Source organism: Onychostoma macrolepis, chromosome 20, assembly GCF_012432095.1.
Source record: "Onychostoma macrolepis isolate SWU-2019 chromosome 20, ASM1243209v1, whole genome shotgun sequence".
Lineage (NCBI taxonomy): Eukaryota > Metazoa > Chordata > Actinopteri > Cypriniformes > Cyprinidae > Onychostoma > Onychostoma macrolepis.
The window spans coordinates 25359591-25376020 of NC_081174.1; the positions used below are offsets into that span (position 1 = coordinate 25359591).

General features: G+C 35.2%; 1 protein-coding gene across 1 annotated transcript in view; it reads left to right on the top strand.

The window, feature by feature from the left end:
- man1a1 (mannosidase, alpha, class 1A, member 1) overlaps positions 1 to 16430 on the top strand; it is a 121681-nt gene that overhangs the window by 79159 nt on the left and 26092 nt on the right. Inside the window, exon 5 of the mRNA XM_058755568.1 lies at positions 2474 to 2568. Within this exon, the coding sequence (XP_058611551.1) occupies positions 2474 to 2568 (95 nt within the window). The remainder of the gene's footprint in view (positions 1 to 2473; positions 2569 to 16430) is intronic.

Here is a 16430-nt window from a genome sequence, read left to right on the forward strand (position 1 = left end):
TGCCGCGTTCCTCTCATATTCAGCGTAGCGATCGGAATGTTTGGATTTCAGGTGATAAATTAAACCTGACGTGGAGAAAGTCTTTGCAGATGCACCCCCTCTTGAAATTTCGGCATTACATGTTTTGCAAATCGCTGTCCGTGGGTCTTTCTCAGATATACTGAAATACGTCTACACCGCAGACATGTTGCTTCAGACAAGCACGTGCAGGTCGCGGTTTCTGTTTGCGTCATCACATTTCGGCCGTATTGTTTCGGTGATTAAAAGTATTTCGGCCGAAAACCGAAAATGTCTTTAGGCTACTGTTTTTCAATGCAAACAGCATGGAAACCATATAGTTAGGCTACTTTTTTACCATGGTAATGAGGTGCTGTACTTTTGGTTATGACCTATTTCTAAATAGCGCTGTGAAATCCAGTAAGAAGCACTCGAGTTCAGCGCAGATTTCTCCAGTACAAATCACGTCTCTTTAATTTAAACTAGTTTAAAGCCAAATAAATCTGAGCTGTTATTCTCATCAACACTGATGCAGAAAGCAGCAGAAACAGTGCAACAACGATCCAGTTAGAAGACGTTTCAATCCACACATCACCCACATTTACCATAGTTTTAATGTAGTAATGCTAACGGTAACAATACAGTGGCAGAAAAGTAGGATATTCATATTGCGTATTATATTATTAATATACTAAATATGTTAAAGGAGTAATGGAATATAATTCCATTATTTTAATTATTCTATCAGTTGATGTGGATTTGTAATTGACTAAATGTCTTTAGGCTACTGTTTTTCAATGCAAACAGCATGGAAGCCATATAGTTAGGCTACTTTTTTACCATGGTAATGAGGTGCTGTACTTTTGGTTATGACCTATAAATGTATAAAAGATGAGGCTGTTACAGTTTTCACAATGGTACTAAATGGTACTGTTTTTGTTAATAAAAATAAATGTACATCTGCATCCCAACTCAAGCTCCTGCTACTCTGAACTCAAGCTCCTGTTCTAATGTGCATTTCTAAGAGACAAAACTTTTATTATTATTACATGTTCTGTGCTACCAAATCAGGTGCTGGTGCCACTGCTCTCGAACGTTAGTCTGGAATCCTGATAATATAAATTGTACTGTAAAATGTGTGTGTATATGTGTGTGTGTGTGTGTATATATGCATACATACACTGTATATATGGCTAGCAGCTTCAATGGCATAATTGTTCAAAATAATCGTGATAATATGATGAATAATTGACAATTATGATTATGCATTATTTTCTGCAGTCCTAGTATATGTAAACACACACATACAGTATATATTTTGGAAATATTTGCATTTATATATTTATATTCTTATATTTTATTTATATACACACAATAAATATACACAGTATAAGCGCACATTATGTAAACTTAAATATAAATATAAATATAAGTGCTGTCAAACGATTGATTAATCGCATCCAAAATAAGTTTACATAATGTGCGCTTATACTGTGTATAAGAGAGTTCTTTACAGAATATATATATATATATATATATATATATATATATTCTGTAAAGAACTCTCTTATGCTTATAAAGTCTGGATTAAACAGTATTATTATGAAATATTGTTGTGATTTTTTTTTTTTTTTTTTTTTTTTTTTTTTTTTTTAAATAAGTTTTCTATTTGAATGTTAAAATGTAATTTATTCCTTTATGCAAAGCTGAATTTTCAACATCATTACTCCAGTCTTCAGTATCACATGATCCTTCAGAAATCATGCTGATTTGCTTCTCAATAAATATTTATCATTATTATCAATGTTGAAAAAAGTTGTGTTGCTTAATATATTTGTAACATTATGAATGTCTTGTTACTTTTGATCAGTTTAATGCATCCATGCTGAATAAAAGCATTAACTTCTTTCGTTAACAATCTTACTGCCCCCAAACTTCTGAGTGGTAGTGATAATAATGTATTTATATTTATTTCAATAATTAAACACAAGTGTTGAACATGGCCCCTTTACGTATCACTTAAACAAAAATTCAGTTTCTGGATAAAAGAGCTAAAGCCAGATTAGTCTGCTTCGGCTCAGTGCGATATCATCTCAGCAGACAGCAGATATGCAGCATATTTGCTGGTCGAGGGATTCATAGCGGCTCCATGATGGTTTGAAATGTCAGAGGAGTGGAATGAAGGGCCAGGTAGCAGACTGAAGATGACAGGCAGGCAGCAGGTTTACAGCGGGCCGCGTGCCCTCGTCTTATCTGCTGTTATCAGCCGTCTCCCGGATCCTGCCCTCAGCAGAATATCAATGCCTCTCTTTCTGTCAGTTGACTCTGTGTATCATGCAAATATGACTGATAAAATAAATATGGTGAGTTTATGGGAAGGCAGGGGCAGCCAGAGGTTACACGGCTCTGCCGCTGCTGTGTACGGATGAGGTTAGACTAACCTCTGTGTGTCTGTCTGTCTGTCTTTTACTTCAAGGTGTTCAGGAGAAAAGCTGTTGAACTAGGAGAGAAGCTGTTGCCGGCTTTTAAGACCCCGACTGGCATCCCTTGGGCTCTTCTCAACCTAAAGAGGTCAGTGACGCACAAACAAACACATTTCCGCATGAACTCCTGAGGCTTTCTTCAGCCAAGCAGGTCAGATCTCTCCACTGCATGTCTTATTAACTCGCAAGCGCTGTATCTGAATCCTCAAACCCAGCAGCGTCTCTCTGTCACCTGTGCACTCGGCTCTCCGAAATTATAATGAACAAACAGTTTGGTGGGATTATTTTGTGGCAGAAGCCATTTTCTGCAGCTCGATTCTTTGACTGTTTAAATACTGCTTGCTTTGTTGTTGTTTATGCTGTTTAACTTTTTTTTTTTTGTTTTTTTTGTAATTTGACGTATTTCAGCTACCTTGGTCTCAGAAATATCAGTTAAAGGAATAGTTCACCCAAAAATGAAAATTTGCCTCAGGCCATCCAAGATGCGGGTGAATTTATTTTATTTTTTCCCAGTATAACAGCTTAGCTGAAACCGTGGTCCTTGGTGATTCATAAAATACAAGTTTTTGAATAAAAAAAAACACATTAAGAGTAAAAAAAAAAAAACGCATTCAGGCAAGACCAAATTAATACCCATGGCTTTTGACAATATATTGAGGTCTTATGAAGCGAAACAATCAGTCTGTGCAAGAAACTGAACAATATTTACAACATTATTTCCTGTAACGCAGATTCATATACAATTCTAGAATATTCATATATGGGTATGTATTCATGTTTGCTTATTCGTAATCAAATACAGATTTTGTCTGTGCAGTGAGGTTTTAATCATAAACGAGTACGTTTCAAGGCAGATGTTCATGTGGTTAGATAAGCACTAGTTTTGAGTGATTTGACCGTGTATATACTGTATCATGTGGCGGTCAATGTCAATGAGTAAAGATTTTTCTGTGTTTATACTGCATCACGGTAGATGTATTTGCAGTAAGTCAAGATGTGGAGTTTAGTTGTTTGCAGCTGCCACATTAATATATGTGTGTCACATTCAATAGATGTGCGTCATGGTTGTTTGTATATTGGCTGTTTTCTTGTGGCTTCAAACATAACTCATCCAGTAAGAATTGAGAACATTAACCCTGTAAAGCCTGACGTGAAATAATAGTCAGAAAAATTTAATTTTTGAAATGGAGCAGTTTATTGAACCTAAAAATCTAGTGTCTTATCAAATATCATATTTGATATGTCAGGGTTATGTTTCATATAGAATGATAAAGGAGGAAAAAATATGCAATTTGTTGCAGTTTTTAATATTTATATCAAAAAGTAAAAATAAATTGATACATTGTACTGTACATCAGTGACATGTTTATATTAATATAGCAGATTACTTGCATAAAATGCTTATAGATATCAGATGTCACTATTTCGCAATAATGTCTAAGTAAGATTAAATTTAAATGCTTGGTTTTATGATTAAAAACTGTAGTTTCGTATAATGCATTGCAATACAATAATGATTGAGAGATAAATGTCCCTCAAAAGACTCATTTATTATATTGGATACATTTTAAGTTTTGATCATTCTGATCATTTTAGAGGCCTTAGAAATGTACACATCAAATATCATACAATAGAATTTGTGCTGATGCCATACTTATCTTTCATTATAAATCTTTTCAATTGCAACCATCACTTAAAAAGAAAATATGATCATTTAGATTTCATTTGTGGTGTATTTGATTCACCGTATTATACAAAGTTGTTACATTAAAGCAAAATATTGGAATAATAGACCATGACCATAATCTAAAATTACATAATCGGGGCTCAACGTTAAGGATTTTTTCTACTGACCCCAGTGGTTCAAATTTTACTTGCCCTGCCAACATTTTCACTGGCCCTGCCACAAAAAATAAAATAGTTGCTGTTATCATTGTTTTTGATCTGTTATCTTGTATTCCGATAAATAAGCTTATGACACCAATATTTTAGATGCCAATCAAATTTTACAATTCTCAATTTTAATTTGATACCACAGCAAAACCCACTAGTTATAAATAAATATATTCAAACATAGTTCAAACATTATTAAAGACAAGTGTGCGTGCGCTGTTGAATGGAGTTGTCTTTCGCGGCCAAATGCTTTTTTAATCCTTGAACTTTTAAATGAACAAGGCTTAAAAACACATGCAAATGATAAACTTTGGTGACGACGCTGCAGTGGCCCCGATCAGGCAAGGGCCATCGGGCAGTCCTTATTGCCGAGCCCTGATAATATAGATTATGTGGTCACGCAGCCCACTCCTGTTTCATACATTTCTAACGGAGTCAGAGATCCTGGTCACCCCAAGATCTTCAATCGTAGGCAAGCAGGAAATCAGTGCAGAAATCCTGAGAAAGACAAGCTGTCAGAGGATTTGATTGGATGAGTTATCCCTCGACTGACAGAATACACAACACTCGTCTTTTTGCAGTCGGGCACCGCTGGCGAGGACAATGCAGAACTAGTGGGCGGCTCATGGCAGAGAGCAGAAACACACTTCAGTGTTTATCAAAGCTTTTCATATTAGCTTGAGTGTCCGGGGTGTGTTTCCTTGTTTAAACTGCAGTAGAACTGGAGTGAAGTGCTCTGACAAATGCTCTAAATGGAGCGGCCGAGCGTTTTATAACAAGCAGCGGCTAATAACACAGCTACAGGACAAATGGTCTTCACTTCCTGTCAGTAAATATAGCTTTTCACCATATCTGCACTTAGCACAAGTGCTGCTATCACCTCTAGCGAAGGCGCTTTCCTCCCTCCATGTGGGTCACCTACATCATTAATTCTGTCCACATCGCTAATGCTGTTTGCTTCCACGCTATTGTTCGCTTTGGCTCAGGCACCTGTGGTGCGGCCGCCGTACGCCTGTAATTCGTGTCGCAGACCCTTCTCAGGCTGAATGTGGTTATGTAAGTGTATTCATCTAGTGGGCAGGCATATCCTAATGCATCTTCATGAGATGTGCGCTGTTGAAGGCATTTCAAAAAAGGACAATGTTTTATTTTGTAAAAGGATTCTCTGGTTTTATGGGCTTTTAATGGCTGTATATGACAAGACGGTGGAGAGACACAGGAAATCACCAGGGAGAGTGAAAGGGGTCGTGAGGAACTAAACTCAATTTGAGGGTAGTATTGAACTCAAACCTGTTTGCTAGGATCTGAAGAATTCACATGCATATCACTGTATTTATCCTTAATCGTATCACTATGTAATCCCCTTAATTTAGTAAATCATTTCTAAAGTACACATAATAAATGTAAAGTATATTAAATGTAAATATGTTGTTACATATAATAAATATAAAGATTAAATTTATATAGAGAGAGAAAGAGAGGTATGAAACACATTAGTTATTTGTCATTGATATTATATAAATATACATATAATACATATACATAAAATGTTTATGTGTATATATATATGTGTGTGTATGTATGTGTATTAGAGGTCCACCGATAGTGGATTTTACCGATACCGATAGCTAGGTTGGACCACACTGGCCGATACCGATTAATCAACCGATAGTTTTCAAAATGGATACTGAAAGAGAGCTAGTGCTTTACTATTTAAAAAAAAAAAAAGCAGCAACAGTACTGAACCATACTTTGTAAATGACTAAAAATATTAATATTATTTACTATATTGATCATTAAAGTTATTTCATAGTTTGCTAATGTTAAAAGAAGAAACTTTAAAATTTAAAAATGTAGCCTATTAGTAGCTAATAGTGAATGTTGAAATGAACACACTCTAACAAGGAACAATACTTCTACAGTTTTCATTAATGCTAGGAATGGACTCTTATTGTTAAGTGTTACCATTTAATTTCAACAGTCATGCTTAAAGATGGCCATCTTTAAATACCTACACAAGGCCATAGCATTAAAATTACATGCATATGGATATTGTATGTGTATTCACACACTTTATTTGCTTCTATTTTTTAACACTTGATAATTATCTAATCCAAAAAAAAAAAAGAAAAATTAGTCACACACCGGGCAAAAGCGCAGCGCTGCGTCTAGGAGAACTCAGAGGTGTCACACACACACATGCACACCAGACGCTTTGCGTTCAAATCAAGTAGCGGTCTAAAACAATTTATTTAATCACCAAACGGACATGAGTTTGCTTCAAGAATTAACAATGTGGCATAAATGAGTTTGAAGTTCGGTGTTTAAAAAAACAGAGCAAGCGGAAAGAGAACACGCGATCTGTATTAGAGCTCTCTATATGAAGCATACAGACTTTATTAGAGCCACAGAAAGACAAACGTTTTGCTGAAAAATGCACAATACATAATTTATAGCCTAGGGTGAAGTCATTATGTACATTCACAATGATTTGGGACAAATATAATGTAATTTAATAGAAAACTGTGAATTGCGCTCTGTTCCGCGGCAGGCTTTTCTGTCGGCTGTATTTAAATGCGAGTCTGGAGTTTCCCGCTCTGTGCAGCGCGCAGTGTCACGTGTCAAAATAAACAACACGTGCTGTCAGTGATTTCCGCCTCTAAAGGCCGCTCTCGTACTGTATAATGCCAGCGCAATTGGGCAATCAACTATCGGTGCCAATTAATCGGCAAAACCGATGAATCGGTCGACCTCTAATGTGTGTGTGTGTGTGTGTGTGTGTGTCTCTATATCTATATATATATATATGTATATGTATATATGTATGTATATGTGTGTATGTTTATACTTTTATTTAAATATAATAAATATAAAGAATATTAATTCTATTTTTACAAATACATTTATTAATTTATAACCATTTTATTATTACACCAGTTTTTATGCCCGTTTTATATTATTTATAAATATTCGGTTATTTTGTTTTTTAGTTTCCATACCGCATTTATTTTTTTGTTACATTTGTAAATGAATAAATTATTTCAATTTTACTTTTATATAATAGAAATATGTCAGAGTTATTTTTTTCAATTACAAATTTTATTGATATAAAAGTTTCCATGTAATTATTACGTTTTATGCAGATTTTTGCATAGTTTTATTCTGTTTAATTATATTTATGAATGAACAAATTTTCATTTTTCTTTTAATTTATGTAATAGAAATATATGTAAGATAGTATATTTTATATACTCCAAATTTTATTTATATACATTTTTCCATATTAAATGTAGTTAATTTTCTATTTTAATGTAATTAAATTGAATTCTAACCAAGTTTTGCGCATATATATTTTTTTTTACAATTTTACCATTTTTACAGGTTTACAATTTCCATACTGTTTATGTTAGTAATTATATTTAGAAATTATTTAATTACCATTTATATTTTAATTTAAATAATAGAAATAAGAGTTTGTTTACATTTTTTTTACAGTTTCCATACGGCTTTTTTTAAATGTAACATCCCCAAATTAGCTTTTTTTTTTTTTTCTTTTCTTTTTTTTAAAGAAAGTAAGAAAAAAAAAAAAAGAAAGAAATATACAAATGCAAAAATACAGAATTTCATAACATTCTGGATCCCAAACATTTACATGAGCTTTTTATTTAAAAACAGTTTGTGTGTTTTCAGTTGCCAGTATGGAAATGGTTAAAACTGACATGCTACCATAGTCACTAATGATAACCAATCCAAGATAATTGCAAAACCTCAGCCATAAAGAGGTGAAACTTCAGGTTGCTGGGGCTTTTAAACTCTCAGTGACGAGCTGTTGTTTGTTCTGAGGGGTCCTCAGCGGTGCCATCATCCTTGATTTAGCCTTGTGTTCTTGCGTGTTGAAAGCTCCGGAGAGGAGATCATAATCATATTCAGTGTCTGATGAGAGCATGAATCACAGCCATCTTCAGTTTCTGTGCTATGAATTCATATTCTCTTCTGAATCTGTTTAATTGAGCAGATCTAGAGATCTCATCGAAGACAGTAAAACGATGCCGCAGTTATGAAACCCACTTATTAAAAAAAGGTGGCAAACAGCTCGTAAATCGAAATGAAAAACACTGCATGTTTGGACGGATGTCAATGTGAGTATTGACCCACTTGCAGTAGCAACCAGCCTTAAGCCAAAAGAAATTTGAATTTGTATGTGGGCTTTATTATTATGCCGCCTGTCTGCTGTGAGTCCCCAGTGTTCAGGCAGAAAATTAAAGGCAAAGACAGAAGAGGCCTAATTTTACAGGCAACCTTGACCCAGATTTGGCTGGAGCAAGACTGAGGTCTCTGCGGATGACTTTCCCTTCACACCGTCAACTCCTGCTTTCCTTGCACACGTTTGCTTAAAAGCAGTCTCGCTGTATGAGCATAACGTTTGCACAGTGTGAACAGTCATACTGTGTATCTCTAATCGTGGCATAAAATCCAAATTTGAACATTTAGTGCTGCTTAGAAATGCACAAAGCATTTGTTCAATTAACTGCAAGACGACACGACTCCCGGCGTGTTTGAAATTAAACCAGCAGTAAATGTGTCATTATTTGCTTCTGGTTCTTGATGCAGCTGTTTCCTTTTGTTCCATTTTCCACTTTGAAGGATTGTTACGATTGTTTCAATTGTTTAATGCTTGATTTACTGCTTTTTAAACACTTGCAATTCACTCGTGAAAGATACATTTATGAACCAATTCATTCCATGGTATTTGAAAGTGGAATTTAAAACGCTGTTTGGTTGAAAGAGGAAGAAGAGATGGAAAAAAAAGAGAAGGAAATTGTAGATTAATGACCAGTTCTTTTCATAGAGGTATTGAACATTTTCATGTCGAAGCACCACTTCCTATGTCTCTTTTTAGTTGATGGTCTGTCTGAATGTATTTGAAAAGATTGAAATTTCTAGGAGCTGCTTTCACAAAACATTTTTAATGATAACAATTTCCCTAAGTACTATTATTTTCTTCTTTTCTAACTTAAGAAAAAAAATCAAGAACATTGCTTTCTTGAAAAGAATGTTCCTGGAAAAAAAGTTATTTATTTATTTTAAGGGGGAAAAAAAGTCACCCTCATGTTTTTCTAAACCCATGTGACTTCCATTTGCAATAACACAAAAGAAGATTGTTTGAATAGCTGTTTTATCCATACAATGAAAATATGGATATAATTTGTATTACCCAATATAATCTGTATAAAACTCCATTGATTTACAAAAGACTTTGGGCAAAAAAAAAAAAAAAATTTCAGAGACATCCATCCATCCATTTTTTTTTTTTTTTTTTAAAGATTTAAGATGTTTTTTACAAACCATTTTTAACCATTTGTCCTAATAAATTTCATTACATTTTTTTTCTTTGAAAGATTTTCATGAATCCCGCACCAAGACTCCAATAATTAGACAATTGGATGGTGTATGTTGCATTAGATCTTCCCTACGACTTCCTGCCAAGGACATGGAGCTCTTTAAACCCCTCAAGTGTGTCAAACGCTCAAGCCATCATCCAGTACCTGCTCTCTTCCTCTTCCTCCTGCAGTCCTGAATCCCTGCAAATTCCACATTTGTTCCTTGTTAACTATTCAAGAGGGAAAAGTTTACCTTCATGCATAAACATAAGTCCTTCATTACATTTTTTCCCACGTTCCCCTTGGTTAAAGTCAAGCAGCCTGAAGCGTTTTCTCTATTTTTACTTTTTCCCTCCGTCTCTAAGTGACTTCATACAGACACACTCGGTGGTATGAAGAGAAGTTTGTCTGCACGCTGCACATCCTCTTCTTTTACCCTGTCTGTCGTCAGCCCATCTAGTCATGTGTATGTGTGACTGTTGACCCCTGTTGCTGAAGAGTTTTTCAATGTCCTCTGCTCAGTGAAATATGTTTCATGGTCATTTTTCCGCAGCTTATCTCTCTTCTGCACTCCATCCTGGTTTTTTTATGAAAGCTTGAATGGCAGATAAAGGATTCTCAAATCAAATTTACCGTGCTACCTGTCTGACATCACTTTAATTCTGTTTAACCTCCCCTTCACTTCAAATAAACTGAAGTCATGCGTGCTGCATGGTCAAGAGAAGAGCAAAATCTTTCAATACAAGCTGGTTATGTCCATGCTTTTAACTTCTAAGCATCTAATTCTAGATATACCCATTTTTGAACATAACCAATATACTGTACCGTACTCATGTCAAAGAGGTGGAATGGTACAAATTGGGTAAAAAATGTACATGAAAGTTCATTATAGCAATAAGGCTGTGCCCTGAGGTATGAGCAATAACTGTTGCTCATACCTCAGAGTATTAATGGGTGCTCACACATATAGAGAGTTAAAATTGGGAAACTACCAATGGCAAGGATTATTATTTATTTATTTATTCCTATTTGCCCATTTGGACACACAGTGTTGCTTTTTACTAAAAGAAGCAACTTATTAGACTGCATTGAAGTTGGACAAAACATTTTCTTTTTTTTATTATTATTATTATATTTCAAAAATAATAAATATTTATATTTAATAAATAATACAACTTTTTTTTTTTTTTTTAATTGTCCTCATAAATTTTTGTAGTTTTTCTTAAAGGGTTAGTTCACCCAAAAATGAAAATTCTGTCATTAATTACTTACCCTCATTTCGTTCAAAACCCGAAGTTTTAGTTTTTTTGCGCTCAAAAAGTATTCTCATACCTTCATAAAATTACAGTTGAACCACTGATATCACATGGGCTGTTTTTTATCAATGTTCTTGGTATCTTTCTGGACCTTGATCGTGGTAGTATGCTTGCTGTCTATGGAGGGTCAGAAAGCTCGTGATTTTCATCAAAAATATCTTTATTTGCATTCTGAAGACTAACGAAGTTCTTACAGGTTTGGAAAAACATGAGGGAGAGTAATTAATGACAGAATTTTCATTTTTGGGTGAACTATCCCTTTAAGATCTTCATGAATTCTGCCCCTAGACTCCAAGAATTGGAAATGTAAAGCTTTTAAAATGTTATTTCATTTTAAGGGGTCATCGGATGCCCAAGTTGATATGATTCTTTAGGGTCTTAATGAAAAGTCTATAACATACTTTGATTTAAAATTTCTCATTGGTAGTGCAAAAAACACCTTTTTTAACCTGTCAAAATCAGCTCCGTTTTCAGCAAGCCATTCAAGTCCATGTTGCTTTAAATGCTAATGAGCTCTGCAAACCCCGCCCCTCTCTTCCGTGGGGTGATGAGCAGACCGTAAACTTCAGCTGCGAAACTTGCTAACAAACACATATTAGGAAAGGCGATTTGCAAAGATTCATTAAAAAAAAAACCTTATACTCAGTTCTTCTGTATATGAAGCTGGATCACGAATGATTCGTGCGAACATAGACTCATTTAGGTAGATCGGTGATCGCCGCTTTCCTTTCAAAAACGAAAGTAACGTTAATCCTCTGCGTCTTCAGTGGCTCAGATGTCAGGAATAAATAACGACTGCTATGTTAATTATTACATTCAACAACAAAACACCTCAATCGCTTAATCGGAGACATTCTTGTCTTCCCCTGCACCGGAGTCGACACTCTCAGCTCTCTCAGGGCGGGTCTAAGGTAAGACGGTCTTGTCAATCAACTATCATGGGAGCGGCCTGTACAAAACTACGTCATTCTGACAGGAATCTCAGAACAGCCTGATTTGAAAAAGGGGATTTTAAAATAGGTATTTAAAAAAAAAAAAAACACTGGGTGGAATTTTATCATTATAGGATGGATGTGTACACTTCCATCACACATTTTTGTTCAAACAACATGTAAAGTGAATTTTGCATCCGATGACCCCTTTAAAGTTATTTATAAATATTATTAATATCATTGTAATTTCTTTACAAAGACAATTTGCAATATAAAGCTGGTCTAGTTGTTTATTGAGGCCAATAGTGAGTTTAATATATTTGTTTATCATGCTTATTGTTAGTCAGCACAATAAAACACTTCATCTCTTAATCTCGTTTAAAGACTCACCGCTACAGCCATCAATGAGGCACTTGTATTCACCTCCTTGAACAATAAATTTCAAGGCAATTGCTGTCGGACTTCAAATCACCTGTTGAGAGCAATTTTTCCGTTATTATCCAGAATCCACAGGTTTATTTGAGAGATATTGTAAAGAGATTAAAGGAAAGAGTCTATTACAGGTTCTTAATAGGGTGGTACTCACTTTCAGATGTGCGATTTTCACCCAGCGCATGATGTGGGTTCTTCCGATTCAGACTGGTAATCAATCACCCAGAACACCTAGCAACCACATGGCAACAAAATACAAATCTAGTTCTCTCAATGACATCACATGTGTGCAGTGAGTCACACCAGTGTCATAAGCATGCACGCTTGAATAAGAAACACTCAAGAAAGTTATGGAGCGTGAATCAACACTAATTTTCTGTTGAGTTGGGTAAATGTGCCTTTCTCATAATGTATTTGTTTCATAAAATGGCAAGACAGTAACTGCATGACAGCTGCACCTCGCTGAGATGTTCCGTGTTGGTTGGGAACGTAAAATTCATAACGGCGCTTTGAATAGGCCACATGCTGTGTGCTTTTCTGCCATTTTCCTCTCTAGATAATTGATGTCCTCTAAATGGTATTTTACAATTGTTCACATTTATTTCAGTTACTCATCTATTACAGGCATATGTAGGGGTTACATAACAGGCTTATTTATGCCTGATGGATGCTTTTGATGGCGATTGATGAGGATGTTTCTTCTGGTCGTGCCAAAAAAAAAAAAAACAGGAGGAGAAGGCAAGAGGTCAGATAATAATGAGACATTACTCTTCCTTCTCCCTCCTCTGAGAGCCACAGCTCCGTTTGATCCATTTTTAGGACTCTCCTCTCACCCCAGATGAAATAAAATCGAACAAAATGACGGAAAATTGTTCTACGGTTTAATTGAGCTTTACATTAAGCAGATGTCATGGAGTAAAGAATGGTATAAACGTTTTTTTTGCTAATCTCCGTTTTATTATGACAAACGGCCGAGTCGCCACCATGCCCCGGGTGCTTAAACTCTAGCTGGGTAATCAATTCAGAAGACTTGGGCTGTTAGGAATATATGTGTGATGCGATTAGCCTAATTTCAGAGGCATTTTGCTGTTGCTTATTGCTGGAGCAGTCATAACTGTTACTGATATGACTCTGCAGCTTTTATTGTCTGCAGACGTTAATGAAAGTTAAACACAAGCACATATCATTTCATTCTGTAGGATCGATATCAGTTTTGTGGGATACGACAGCTTTATAGATCTCTGTAATATATAGCATGCATACAGTATGTGGCCTCTGGCCTACATAAATGAAATGTTAGGTTGTGGACGAGAGATGGAGAGAATGTCATTGTGAGACTCTGGTCTGATGTCAAACATAAAGGCTAACTTCTGTAGCAGCCTGAGGATACATGAGCTTCGGTTCATTTGGTGGAGTTCGTATTTCACTCCAGCACTAGTTAATTATTCAGGCTAATGGTGTTTTCTCAGAACTCTGGCAGATAATTTGTTATGTATCCCTTACTGCTCATTATTAAGTGTCCTACTGTGAGGGACATAGGTCTACATAGAAAGACAGCTGAGAAAGAAGTAGCTTTTAGGATTGTGCCATCCTAACACTACAAAATAATAAAAATAAAGTGTGTATATGTGTGTATACAGCAGATATTTACTTTAATTAACCAATTATATATAACAGTAATTGTTATCATATAAAAGTGTGTGTGTGTGTGTGTGTGTGTGTGTGATGACAATGCTGCTACAAAATGATGAAAATGCGATTTATTATTATTTTTTTACAATACCAAAATTATTACACCAACCGTCACCTGATTTTCTGTCAGCCTCTGTTGAAAGTCTGAATATCTAAACAAATGAAATGCATGGACATTTGCTTGCTTTAAAGTGGACATCGGATGACATCCACAAGTTATGATTTTTTTTAGGGTCTTTATGAAATGTCTGTAGCACACTTTGGTTAAAATTCCTCTGGTTGTGTAAAACAACACCCTTTTTACTTTGTCAAAAACAGCTCTGTTCACAGCGAGCCGTTTTGGTGCATGTCTATTTAAATGCTAATGAGCTCTGCTTACCCCACCCCTCACTTCTATGAAAGAGGAAAGGCGATTTGCAAATAATCATAAAAAATTTAAAGTGTGACACTTCTTCTGGAGGTGCAGCTGGATTACAAACAGTGGGTACTGATCCATCCTTGAGTTTTAACTTTTTAGCAAAACCTGCCTTGAATTGTCCCTTGTTCAGAAAGGAGTCTGGAGTAAAATGATTTGCGTAGACACACTGTAAATGAATTTAGGTGTATTCGGTGGTTCATTACCATCAAGAACAAAACGAATGCACTGCGTCCTCAGTGCTCTGATGTCGGGAGAAAATGAAGACTCTTATGTTCACTTTTACATCCAACTACAAAACACCTGCATTGCTTACGAGACATTGTCACTATAGCTGCTCGAGCTCAGATAAAATGGCGGACAGCGTACAACTGGCTGAGGAAATATGCTAATACTGAACAGTTTGTCAGTGGTTGTGGGCGGGGCTCTATGACGTCATATTACTCAATCAAAATAATTTGTTGTTTGGGGATTAAAAAAAAAAAGGAATCGATGGATTTTTGTCATTGGGTGGTTGTGTATACACACTGCTAAGTCGCATTTATATGCAAACACCATGTAAAAGTGAATTTTGCACCCGATGTTCCCTTTCATGCAAAATTTGACTCGTGACTCAAAACTTAATTCTCCTTAAAAAAAAAATTAATGACTTAAGCCTTAAATATTTATATGAAATTACATTTAAACTCCACAGAAATCCACCATATTCAGTGATATGTCGCTATTCTTATGTCATTTTTTTTGTAGCATGGAACTGTAATGGGAACTGGCCGTTGAATATTATAAAAAGGAATTGTCTATTACCATAGCTACATATGAAATATCATGAGAGAACAGCTAATTCTGTATGTGTGAATCTCAGGAAAGAGCCTTTATGTTCTTTTTGTTGTTTGCCTGGCATCTCTTTCCCCTTCGTTTTCCTAAATTTGTGTTACATGCTTTAATCATCTGTGTAATGAAAAACAAATTGGTTTGGCACAGCTCAGGGCTCTACACTAACATTTGCTTGGGAGCGCTCGTGCCCTTAGGGGGCTCAGTTGGATTTTTTTTTTTTACTTTTGAGACTGCAAAAATAATGTGTGGCAATACAACATATGCACAAGTAAATGCTGAAAACTGTAGTAAGTAGTACTGCAACAATTCAGAAACACAAGTTTAATGTGGGATAGAGTACATAGACACTTTCAAGAATTAACTTTTTTCAGATCTGAGTGAGGAACAGTTGATGAAGAAAAATATATTGATATAACAACCCCTTCTAGACTGTTAAAAAAAAAAATACTATTGGAGTACATTTGACAAGAAAATACAGTTTCTGTCTTTCTACTTCAAGACGTTATTTATTTAATTATTTAATGCATTTAATTTTATTTATTTGCACTTGTAAAATTTGTTTCTACACCATTGTTTCCTCTTTAACAAAACATTGTATATTGCATAACCGGTCACTGGTTCATAAATGGCTATTAATCAATTTATTTATTTATTTATTTATTTATTTATTTATTTATTTATTTATTTTCCCAACATGTTTTAATGATTAGTCTGTTAAGTGTTATACGTGTAATGCTTTTTAGAATTATATTATTGAACGGTCACATTATTATTATTGAAGTCCAGCTAAAGTGTAGACAAAGAAAATAGTGGATATCCCTGAACCATTGCATTTGGGCACTCTGTTGACTTTGAAAAGCAGCCATTCGCAGTGTAATTAGAATGTAAGGTGTTTATATTCTGATAGTATTATATGTTATCAAGTTTTGGTCAGGTGTCAGATGTCACTGAATGCATTTTCACATTCGTGCACAGCAATTTCCACACACAAATACTTGCGCTGTAGAGCCCTGCAGCGTGTGTAATGCGCAGACGTCTGTAGTGCCAGAGGCAGA